At 38.6% G+C, this 12,226-nt stretch overlaps 2 protein-coding genes across 7 annotated transcripts in view; both read right to left on the minus strand.

The window, feature by feature from the left end:
* LOC117423478 (dynamin-like 120 kDa protein, mitochondrial) overlaps positions 1-5,216 on the minus strand; it is a 38,675-nt gene extending 33,459 nt beyond the window's left edge. For 4 of the 6 annotated variants that reach the window (XM_058990417.1, XM_058990415.1, XM_058990419.1 and 1 more), the window contains exons 1-3: positions 4,998-5,215; positions 1,391-1,709; positions 62-158 (exon numbers count right to left, since the gene is read on the minus strand). In XM_058990417.1, the coding sequence (XP_058846400.1) occupies positions 62-158; positions 1,391-1,709; positions 4,998-5,026 (445 nt within the window). In that variant the 5' untranslated portion in view covers positions 5,027-5,215. Of the gene's footprint in view, positions 1-61; positions 159-1,390; positions 1,710-4,997 lie in introns of all 6 variants that reach the window. The other 2 variants (XM_058990418.1, XM_058990414.1) reach the window with 2 other exon arrangements.
* Positions 5,217-6,005: 789 nt separating this feature from the next.
* Positions 6,006-9,086, minus strand: LOC117423044 (urotensin-2B-like). The gene is made up of 5 exons (XM_034038401.3): positions 8,931-9,086; positions 8,056-8,166; positions 7,743-7,780; positions 7,293-7,380; positions 6,006-6,557 (listed from the first exon to the last, which is right to left on the minus strand). Exons 1-5 carry the CDS (start codon positions 9,028-9,030, stop codon positions 6,532-6,534), a joined length of 363 nt encoding a protein of 120 aa, XP_033894292.2. The 5' UTR covers positions 9,031-9,086; the 3' UTR covers positions 6,006-6,531.
* Positions 9,087-12,226: the final 3,140 nt, after the last annotated feature.

Below are 12,226 nucleotides of genomic sequence, written 5' to 3' on the forward strand. Positions count from 1 at the left end.
GCTCCTTAAAGGATACTGGATTACTGGCTCAAGTTAATATAGCCTGTCGAAATACCCTTACCCAGATCAATGTGTTCATCAAGCTCCCATATGAAATCAGGCACTACCCATTTATATTCACCAAGATCAGGCAGCATATCCTTCCATTCTTCATAAGTCTGAAAGAAAGCATAGAAGCATATAGTTGGAACTGCAAAGAGATTGGCTTTCAAACTTTTATATTTAATTTTTCAAAAACTAAAACAAAACATAAATCATTTGTGAAACAGCCAGCAGAAAGTGCAAATGATAATTTCTCTTCCCGTATTCTGGCACCTCCTCTGCTTCACGGAGTCTCACCTGCTATTCAAACACCATCCCACAAAGCAAGATGGGAATGAAACAAAAAGCCGACGTGATAAATCCGGTTCAAATATCTCAATTTCTTCATACTTATTATTTTGATTTATTTTACATTATTTCACAGATTAACATCTGTTACTGACTGACTGACTGACTAACTGGGCATGTGTCTAATCAGCTTGTTTCTATTTACAGCTTTTCAGATGTCTGGAGAACAGATTTAGTGAATTTAAGATTTGGCTTTTGCAGTCAATTCCTGTCTGGTGAAGCTATTAATCCCAGAGTGCAGAAAAGCATCAAGTCTCTTGTATATGGCATTGCAATGGTCAGAAAACTCACATGTTTATGTGTGATCAATCACGTATCGATAGTATATCATCAGTGACTCACTTTTAGAACCCTACTGAGAATTTAACTGCTCTTGATCACCCCAAAATCACCCAGTCCTTGGAGTGTTTTGTGACCTTTAGTGACCTAGTCAATAGTCTCTCCTAACTATTTTTCTACTGGTGTCCAGATAAAATAAAAAATGCATAGTTTCAATAAAAAAATATATAATTCAGCTGTAAACTATAGGAAATAATCTGTGTGGAACCAAGTAGCAGGTAAGTGCAGCAGAGGGGACTATTTATAGCTGTCCCAGATCTGCAAAGCTTCCTAGAAGGATTGAGAGAGAGCGAGTTTGTGCATGGGAAGGCTGGAAGACAATTGCATAGCCATTTGATCCATTCAGGTTCAATTAGTCATAGTGTGTAGGTTATTCTAAACTCACAATAAAACCATGAATGGAGCCAATTGCTTTGCAATGGTGGTCTTGTTTCCATCCCTATCGTGATATCACAAATTTAGGCCACTGTCATCACCTTAATCTGAAGGAAAAAAAGTATCAATAATAAAAAATAATAGTAACAGGGATGGAAATAAGACTCCCATTGCATAGCTACTACTACTACTACTAATAATTATAATAATAAACATTCTGAAGTAATACAATAAAGTTTCTCTAATCAGTGCATGATCACCCCCGCTACAGATTCAAGAGCAGTACCTTTTTAGCGGTGTAGCCGCCACCGACAGCCGATCCCAGAAGCAGGTAGCGAAGCTTCAGTAGCCGCGTAGCCAGTCGGGCTACCCAGAAGGTCCTGTGTGGCTGGTGGCCGTACTTCCCTGGCAGGGGCCTGGCTGGGCGGAGGGGGAGTCTGGAGAGCGAGGTGAACGGTCGGGCTGCAGAGTGTGGGGAGGCCCTGTGAGGGTTAGAGTTGGGGGAGTTGCGGTGGTGGATTGCCCGAGACAGGGGGTGAAGTTTCTGAAGGGGGATCCTGATTTTGACACACGAGCTGTTGGTAACCAGGTTCCTGCAGGCCACGCTGAGGGAGGGTGGGAGAGAAATAAGGGAACGGTCAGTGGATTGTTTTACCAATAGTCATATTGATAGTCGGTATAGGAGCAGAAAGAAGGGACACGCTCTTTACCTGGTGCAGAAAGACGTGCCAATGTAAAACAGTACTACATTCTTTTCGATTAGGGTTAGACCGATTTAAATCTTCAGCTAAGTATTCTAATTCTCTCAGCTGGCCTGTCGCTGGAAAGCCTGGCCCATCTTTCTACACCTCTGCCATGAAGTCTATTCTCAAGTCCAGTCTCCATAGACACAGCTTAACTAGAAAATAATAGCCAATTTCTGCAATAAATGCTGGGATAGCTACAATGCAAGCTCCTCTGCAATCTACAGCACATCTGTACTGTACACCTTGACTTCTAATCACTGCTGATAAGGAGGACAAAGTTTAGTAAAAGGGTAAAAGAACACTGCTACTCATAGAAGTGTATGCAGTAGGGCTTGCAGAGTTACAATGAGAGTCAGGATTACATAATTTCCAAACACACTATCCAAACCAGTACTTTTTCTGATAGCAGTCATTTCCAGACTTCTTGTATCATATACTGTAGATAGGTGTTTTGGTCAAATTCTGGAGCAAAAAGTCACTGTCAATGGGCAGCCAATTTAGCTGTAGTGAGTCGTTATCGATGACACAGCGTAAGCATAGCATTATTTTAAGTCTTGTGACATAAGAACACCCACACACGAACTACTTACAGTGACCAGACATCCCATTTTGGACGGGACAGTCCCACTTTTAGAATACTGGTCCCAGTGTCTCCAGAACTTTCCATGGGACACTCATTTCGCCCTGTTCTTTTCTCCGAACATCGCCGCGTCAGTAACAGAATATTGTACTTTATTGTATTTGCATGCAGGTTACTGTGTTACTACACTATATAACGTATTACAGTACAATGACATTTGATGTGACTAAAGGTAATGTTGAACAACCAGTAGCATTAAAAATCGGCTGCACAGCGCCATGCAAATCTGGAGAATTACTGAACAGTCAACGTTCATATTTGCAACCAATCACAGAGAATTGAAGGTGGGTTTATGCACTGACTGCTAAAATAAAACAAACTAGCGGCTATCCTCGTTTGAATCATCACTCTTGCTGCCTGAAGAGGTTAGACTAGGGTAGTCTAACATGAACGGCTCATACAGGTACCACTGTATTGAGTTGGCATTGTTTTAGCATGTTTTAGTACTCATATTTAAGATTAATGCTATCTGTTGCCTAAGTGTGATCGCTATACAAGGTATGTATATGTATTTTATTTTATCACTGTTATTAGTTTCATAGAAGAACAACAACACATTGATACAAACATACATTTTTGCTTCAGCACAAGAGGCAAAGGTCAGGGCTCACATTACTGTGGAGCAGGAGTGGGGTCAATCCCTTTAAGTTTCTCCAAATAGTTTCATTTCCAAATGTCCTTTTTAACATGTTTTAAGCCGATAGGTAACAGAAAGGAACCTGCTAAAAACGTGTTAATTGTATGATGACATTTCCTGCCTTGTCGCTGCAGTTTTTCAGTACCAATCAATGATAATGAGAAAGCATCTCCTGACAATCTGAAAACTTCTCAGCGCATTTTACACAGGCTAATATATATGCATATATTAAGGAAGATGAAATAGTACTCCTTTTGTAAGTAAAGAAGCGACAGATTAGCCTTTCTAATATCTAATTCAGACTGTCAGAACATGCTTTCTCAAGATCATTGATTGTTACCAAAAAACTGCGTAGATTAAAAATAATGGAATAGGCAGGAAATTTCGTTTTTAACAGGTTCCTTTCTGTTTTAAGTACCTGTCAGCTGACAGCATGTTCAAGTGGGAATTTAGAAATACTATTCTGAGAAACTTAAAGGGTTTGCCTACCTGGATTACTATTTACCACACTTAATAACTACTTCAGAAGGGAATTCCTGTTTCTGCAATTAGGGCAGCTTCTAAACAAAACTCAGAAAAGCTGATTACTGTATCTGTGAAAAGGTGGGGAAGCTTATGGGTGATGCAGTGGGCTTCATTTATTGCACACAGTCAAAAGAACACTGTCATCACCTTTAGTCTTTCCACATAACATACAATGTAAGTCTTGTTTAACAGTAGAAAGAGTCTGGAAAAAATTAATTCCTAGCATCTAGTAATCCAAGCAGAAACTGTAATAGAAAAAAAACACACAGAACATGGCATTAAAATGGTAAGAAATGTTATATTTTTTTTAAAAAAATGATTCTACAAAGTAACCATTTAATAAATAGAAATACTGAGATATGAAATGTTTTCATAAAGGAAGGACCTGGTTTGCAGATTGGACACTGGAGGACAGCATAGAGACAGAGAACGAGAACGAGATGCAATTTCTTAGTCAGAAAATTGACTCGATTTGCAGCAGTAATCAGCAATAAAATAGATTTTTTGGGGAATTGAGAATCTCGAAATTTTATATTATCGAATTGCTACAGCGTAATGTAAATATACTTGTGCAGAAATTAAATTTCGAAGACAAAAAAAAATGTATTCACACATAAAGGTTTTGAAAGTAAAAGATTCTACTCTGAATATCACCATGAGTCTCTTTCATTATAACATTAGATCAAACATTGCCAAAGTGAAATTAAAAACCCTAGAGCTTCCCCGTAGCTTGGAAGTTTGAAGTTATTCGCAATATTTCCATACCGTCTCAGTTTAAGGACTTAAAAAGCTGGTCACCTTATAACTACTGTTAAAGACCTCGCAGCTAGGAGATGGTTTTTTGGATATTTTGTTGTTGTGTCTACGATTGATGATGACATAGAAAATCACTGAACAAGCTGAACTTGCTCTGGTGTGTGCGTGTGCTGTCGGCATATAGGCCGCTAACCCCACTCTGGTCTAATTTGAAGTTCAAGACCAGATGTTTCATGCGTCACTGGTTTGGGGCAAAACATATCATTGTAAACAACAAAGCTGTTCATATTTCGACATCCAATTCTAGAAAATGCCCAATTGCAGCACCCAGTGTCTGACACCGACATATCCCTGTCAAAATACTGATCCGCCGTATAATTTAGACTGTACGTTCCGTACACATGGCAACGTCCTAAATAACTGGGAATTGCATGATGCGATGTCATTTAATGAAACACGTAGGGAACATGGGAACCATGTCACTGTACATACATTATTACATGTATTACCCGTTCAGCAATGCCATGCATGATTAAAAAAAAAAAAAAAAAAAAAAAAAACATCTATTATTGTACGAAAATCTACTCACCAGGCAGCTCCGGTCCCGGCACGTAACATTATGCCGTAAAATATGTAATAATAGGATTATTGTTTGATATAAACCCGCTTCTCAGGTATCAGATCATTGTTTTTATTATTATTATTTTATTGTCTATATGGTGTTCATTAACAAGGACACAGCTAGAGAGAGAGACACTGACAGCAGCGCTTCCTGGAAACCGGTCCGTCTACAAACTCCGTCGTAAAAAAAGAGAAACATTGGAACATTAGCAACAAAAGGCCCGGGGAGAGAGAAGACCGCGAGGGGTGACAACATTTCATAACAATACTTTTAAAAATACTATATATATATATATATATATATATATATATATATATATATATATATATATATATATATATATATGTGTGTGTGTGTGTGTGTGTGTGTGTGTGTGTGTTTGTTTAAATATTCTATAGCTTTCTCTGTTGTTTCGTTGTTGTTTTTCTTGACTGGGAATGCATGACAGAATTTGTTGCGTGCAGAACAGGGAGCTTTTTTTACTGTACCAATGATTTACATAAATCAGCCGCATGGTGGTGCTATTGCACTGCATTATTAAATTGATATTGAGGGGGCTGTGAAGCTGTTTTTAAGGACAAAGGTTGAAAGGACTAATAACTATGGTTTCGTGTACACTAAATGATATTGATTACTTAAAAAATGATCATCTCTAGAAGTACATCACTGTAGAGAAGACACTCAATGCCACTCCCCTCAGTTATCACTTTGAGCCTGTTAATGTCTGATGTCATGAATGAAATGGGGTTCATCATTTCATAGGCTGGGAACTTGTCACAGATTCCTTGTAAACTCATGAGTGGAGCTGTAGTGGTTAGGGCTATAGGTACTTTGGGTTTGAAGAGTGAATACATACTGTAGGGAGTTCTTTGTAAACAAGATCAATAATGAACTGCTGGAAGAGAGTGATGAACCATCTGTCTGTTATGAGAAATAAATATGACAACCACCAGTAAAATTCAATTCAAGCTTTGTACATAGTTTAATGACGTCCTTGAGACTGCAGGCTGGTTTCACAGATCTAGATTACCACCAATGCTACCTTGTGAAAGGTAGGCCAATATAAGTGAAACCAGTCATATGACATACTGGTAGCAGAACAAAAAAAGAGTTGTACAGAGGCAAGCATAATAGGATAGTCAGTATATTTAGTATCAATATAATAAGAAGCTACCATTTACAGGATTTAAAACAAGGGCTTGTTTTATCAGAAAATATGCACCTAATTTTCCTGGTAAAATAAAGTAAAATACTGTACATGGGCTCAATTCCCTGATAATTCTATTTTTCTTTTCAATTTTATACCTTGCTAGTTTAGAGACAATTTAGTTATGGCTGGTTTAGATATAACACCTGGTTTTATTTGTTTGAACACTGAACTGTTTTAACACTCAACATGTTTGTAAACCCTTTCTGCAGATGTATACATGCTGTCTGTCTATATATTACACATGACATTGAGGGTGACACATTGCTGGGGTGGTTGGAAAGGGTTCAGATCTCAGACACAGTACTTCCAGAAGCATGCTGCAGACAGACAGGGAAACATAAAGACAGTGCATTGCGTTACATTCAGCACACCATTTCTCAAGTCCAGGAAGCAAAGAAACATTCAAAGACAACACATGGCTTGATAAAAACAAAACAAAAGACTTGAGAAGCAAAACTGGGTGTGATACTGGATGTGATATTCTGGGTGTGATATACTGGGTGTGATATACTGGGTATGATACTGGGTGTGATATACTGGGTGTGATACTGGATGTGATATTCTGGGTGTGATATACTGGGTGTGAACCACTGGGTGTGATACTGGGTGTGATATACTGGGTGTGATACTGGATGTGATATACTGGGTGTGATATACTGGGTGTGATACTGGATGTGATATTCTGGGTGTGATATACTGGGTATGATACTGGGTGTGATACTGGATGTGATATTCTGGGTGTGATATACTGGGTATGATACTGGATGTGATATACTGGGTATGATACTGGGTGTGATACTGGGTATGATACTGGGTGTGATACTGGATGTGATATTCTGGGTGTGATATACTGGGTATGATACTGGGTGTGATATTCTGGGTGTGATATACTGGGTGTTATATAGAAAGATTTCTATATGATCCGTTGCTGGTTGCATTTGGGCATCTCTAGGATGTTGTGGGTTTTGCACTGGAAAGGCATCTTTGTTTTATTATTATTGTTCATCTTCAATAATAGTTGCCTGGCAGAGATAGTGATCAGGAGGATGTACCTCTTTTGCCTGGGTGTGCTGACTCCTTTCCTATTGCGTTGGAGTCCAGCTGCTTCTCCAGGGCAAGCTTTTCTCTCAGTGCTGCCAGCTGTGAAATGATGCACTGCGTTAATACGTTTCATCCATACCGAATGCATAGCCGTAGACGCGTGGTATCATGATAGTGATAAAACCTGGATTCTAAGAGTGAAGCAGGGAGCTTACATTTGCTTTCTCGTTTCATTAATTGTACAATGATTATGTTTTCTCATAGATGTGAAAAGCTGTTTATTTTCACAGATGGCACAGTTATTATTATTATTATTATTATTATTATTATTATTATTATTATTATTATTATTATTATTATTATTATTATTATTATTTCTTTTTGGTACTCTCAGAGAATGCCATATCATAGCAGTTTTACAGAACAGCACTTCATTATTATATAAATATATATTTGCATACCTGCTCCAGCTCTGCTAGCTTGCTTGCCAGCTCCAGATCTGTGACAGAGCAAGGAAATGATCAGTCCACTCGGAGCTATGAGATATTTCAACTACCCACAATGAAAATAAATCTGTCCAGGATACATTAATAACACCTCAACATGATGGACCTATATTATAAATGTAAACTATGTCTAAGTACACCATGGATCTATACACATATGCTATATAGCTGTAGTTCTCATATAGTTCAGGTATATACTGTATTCAAGTTTGAAACAATACCTCTACAATGCACATTAGCCCAAACCCTCTCCCATTCGAATGCTTACCATTGATCTCAGGCCTTCTTCCAGACTTGCCAGATAGACCTTTCTGCAGCAGCAGAGCTATAAGCTTGTCTTGGAAATCTGTGACGTCTTTTCCAGGAGCCAGCTGGTTTTCTGTGTATCCAAAAGCAATTAGATACACTTATAATGTGTCATTTATAGAGCTTTTGGTATTTCAATTTGTTTGTCAACCTCTAAATAGCATTGTATAGCTACACTGCCTGCACATGTGTTAAGATTGAAGCAAATGGTCAAAGAGGAGATCAATGGTTTGGCAAGAGCAGTCTATCACCCCTTCCCTCTCCAGCACTGTATACACACCGCGTCCATGTTCAATTAGGAATATACTACAAGAAATACCAGCCGCAATAGACAGGAATGAATTTCATCCCACACACCCCAATAGCTGCAGTAATACAGTACCACTGTAAACGCTTAGTGCAGGTTTAATAACATACTGCATGAAGTCTACTAATATAAGCAGGGGAAAATTTGCCACAGATACATTTACCGAGTGTACATAGTATCATAATCAGTAAATCTGATAACATTACTGATGAACATTATTACTCATGGACAGATGTTAGCTAGCCTGGGTTAGCTTAGAGCAGAGTCCACTGAACCTTTGAACACCACTGAGCTGATCATTAAAAACGGATAGTTAGCAGAGCGATGTTCATTTAGATTGAATAAGCATTCTACTGTGGATTTATTCATAGCATTAAAATAAAATAACTGTCAACCCATTCCACTTATTGAAACAAGAAAAGCTTACTAGTTCATTGAATTGTGCTTCAGTAAGAGTCCGAGCCAAAGTATACGGTTTGTATATGAATATTGCATCTTAGGAGCCTCTAATGACAATGCATGTAGCCTACCTTGAATCAGGAAACTCCTTCCATGCACTGCGTGAAGTTGGACCATCAGTAGTAGAGCCAGGAGGCCAGCGCAGAAGGGAGTGAAGAGGTCTCTGTCCATGGTGCTACAAGATCTCTGCTGGAATTCCACTGGGTCTCATGGAGACTTTTGAAGCTGAAGACGGGGGGGCGGAGGGGTTGTAAATCAATGCCTGGGACATGGCAGTCTGTTTATCACCATCCCAGGAGCTGTCCACGCAAACAGTGACAGATACACAGAGCTCTAATGTCAGGACCCAGCCCATGTATCTTCTATCAGGCTAATAAATCAAATCCGGATTCTCTTGTAAACTGAAGTCCGGGGAGCGGTTACGTGCGTGCCTCTGTTATTTAATGTTGCTTTTTTTTAAATTAATTTGAAATCCCATAGCAGCCAAACGTACTAGGAACTTGCTCTTCAATCTCAAGTAAGATATGTGGGATCGAATGGGATTTGTAGTATATTGAACATTTATCACAGGGCCAGCTACGCAATCTCAGTGCGTCACCACACTGGACCCAGTACATTGTGTTTATTGTCAGAGCGAAGGTGGAATGTTGAGAGCATCTTCGTGAAACTAGCGCCTTGCAGTTTGGTGTGGTGCCAGTCATGCTCTTGGTGGCTATAAGATAACTCACATCTTCAGTGACAGGACATATCGTCATCAGAAGTTTGTGCACAAGACAGGTTCCGTGTTAAAAACATTCTTCTGAATAATAACATATTCAATTCACTCCTATTTTTTGATAGGAAGAAAGACTCCTGTTTGTTTTTCAATACTAAGAATCTAGAAACAATCGAATAACGTAATTCAAGGTCTCTCTTAAGTACATGTTGTCTTGTTTCTCAATTTGTAACAGTAACATGGAATATTCACTTTAAAAAAAAAAAGAGTAAATAACAAACTATAGACAATGTTTTAACATGGCCTACATGTGAATATAATGCATATGTTTCTAGCTATTGCAGACAACAAGTTTAGAGCCTGTTTATCAGCATCAATAGAGGGAATGGTCAAAAGACCCACAGTAATGCTGTACCAAGGGTGTATATATCAACATATCTAATAGTGCATGTGAGTGTGTCTCTTTTACAGACACATTTCAAAAGCCTGTTTAATAGACTCTGAATTGCATATCTATAAAAACATGTTGCCAGTGTTAATGCTTTGATATTGTGCCTGGTTACTTTTTGCTCCATTTGATAGGGCAGCAGTGTGGAGTAGTGGTTAGGGCTCTGGACTCTTGACCGGGGGGGATGTGGGTTCAATCCCCAGTAGGGACACTGCTGCTGTACCCTTGAGCAAGGTACTTTACCTAGATTGCTCCAGTAAAAACCCAACTGTATAAATGGGTAATTGTATGTAAAAATAATGTGATATCTTGTAAGTCGCCCTGGATAAGGGCGTCTGCTAAGAAAGAAATTATTATTATTATTATTATTATTAATTGCGTGTGCATTAAATTACATTTAGTGATCTTGTAAACGATTACAGAAGAAACTGGATCAACAGATCAACTATCAACAAATAAAAAATTTTTGACTTAAAGTTACTTTTCACATTTTGTCCAGCAGAGTGCGCTGCTGTCTCTGCTAGAATTATTTTTCCAGCAGGTACTGCTGACTAGCGTAAACTCTGTCTTTTGTGTCAGTATAACCGACATTTAATTACGTCACAGTGATGAGTACTTTCTTCATTATATTAGGCATAGCATTCCATATTTGCAATACGTGTTAACGTGTCCACTGCAATACTGAATAATGGAATTACAGGGCACATGTTCAAAGCATTTACTAAATATTCTAATTACTCCTATTTTGTAAATGGGGGGGGGGGGGGGAATCATGGTATTGTTTAAAAAACATGACAAACAAACACTGTGAAAGAGACAAAAGGGCTTGAATTATGTTATTTAGCTGTTCGTTCCAGTTTTTTGTCTCCTTGAATAAAAATAGGGGTTAATTTGTCTGTAAGTATACACGTTGGAAATCTAGCCGTACAGTTTAGGATCGCTGTTATTAAGAATTCACCTCCAGTACACCTTCTTTTTTCAGTGCCTATTATTTATTTTGTGTTTTTTAAATCTAAAATAAAATACAAATTGAACTGAAAGACAGCTATTGGTCCGCTTTCTTGAATACATGTCACCCTTACTGCCCTCTGTGTCGACTTCATGATATATGTTGTATTTGGTGCAATTAATCAATATACATGACGTACTGGGAACAAATGAGATTTCTCAGACATCGCCTCTGATAGAACTGCCTTCAAGGTACAGCTAAGTGAAGCCAGACAGGCCTGTCCATCACTGAGTGGTAACAATGAGGTTCGCTCTGTCAAGTCATCCCATCCCTTTTAATGAAGTGTAATTCAATCTGACTCAATAGTGCCAGTCAGTGTGTGTGTTAAGATACTGAGGCTGCAGGTATAACATCCTGGAGATCAAAAGCATCGTCACTACAGCGTGGAGCGCTTTTCAAGCTTAACAAAAAAAAAAAAAAAAAAAAAAAAAAAACATTTCACAGGAGAAAAACAAGGACCAGATCTGATGTACCTAAAAAGCTTTGCCAAAACATTGACCAGCTTTACAAATACTGTGATGAAGAATTTGAGCATAACATAATTGCAATTATCTTAATCAGATTGTGTTCAGTTGTTGTTAATTACAGCAGCGCTATAATTAAAACGTGACTCTAGATACAGCTGGCTATTACTTTGTTATTTCAACAAGGGAAAAAAAGGGAGATCGCTATTTAATTTTTGAATGCCTTATTGTATGTGTTAAATTGTATGCACGGGTACATAAAAGGACATTCAATTCTAGCTATTAACATTGGTGGAGCCAGGGCTAACCACAAGTAAACAAGAAGAGAACAATGGAGGGCCTACACACCTGGAAACCGCATGATAAACTACACAATTAAAATGACCGTTTTAATTCTGTCAAACATCATCTGCAGCAATCTGTATTGCTTTACTTCGTTAAGTGTTACAAAAAAAAGGCTTTAACTGGGGAAAATCTACAGGAGGTCCTTTCTTAATTAGATTGACTGCTTCAAATGGAAGCAGCCACGGCACAGCCCTGCTGTGTTCAATCTGGTTTTGTATTGCTAATGATGCACTGGCACTCAGCCCAGGGATCAGGGCAATTGAAACAGCGCATGGCAGAATTCTGGGACTGCTGCCTTGTGGTTCAATTGGACTGACCTCCCGTGGGCAGCAAAAAGCAGAGTGCAAACCAGTCTGGGTTAGAAGAGAAAATCAAACCCATATGAC

This window comes from Acipenser ruthenus, chromosome 17 (assembly GCF_902713425.1).
Source record: "Acipenser ruthenus chromosome 17, fAciRut3.2 maternal haplotype, whole genome shotgun sequence".
NCBI lineage: Eukaryota > Metazoa > Chordata > Actinopteri > Acipenseriformes > Acipenseridae > Acipenser > Acipenser ruthenus.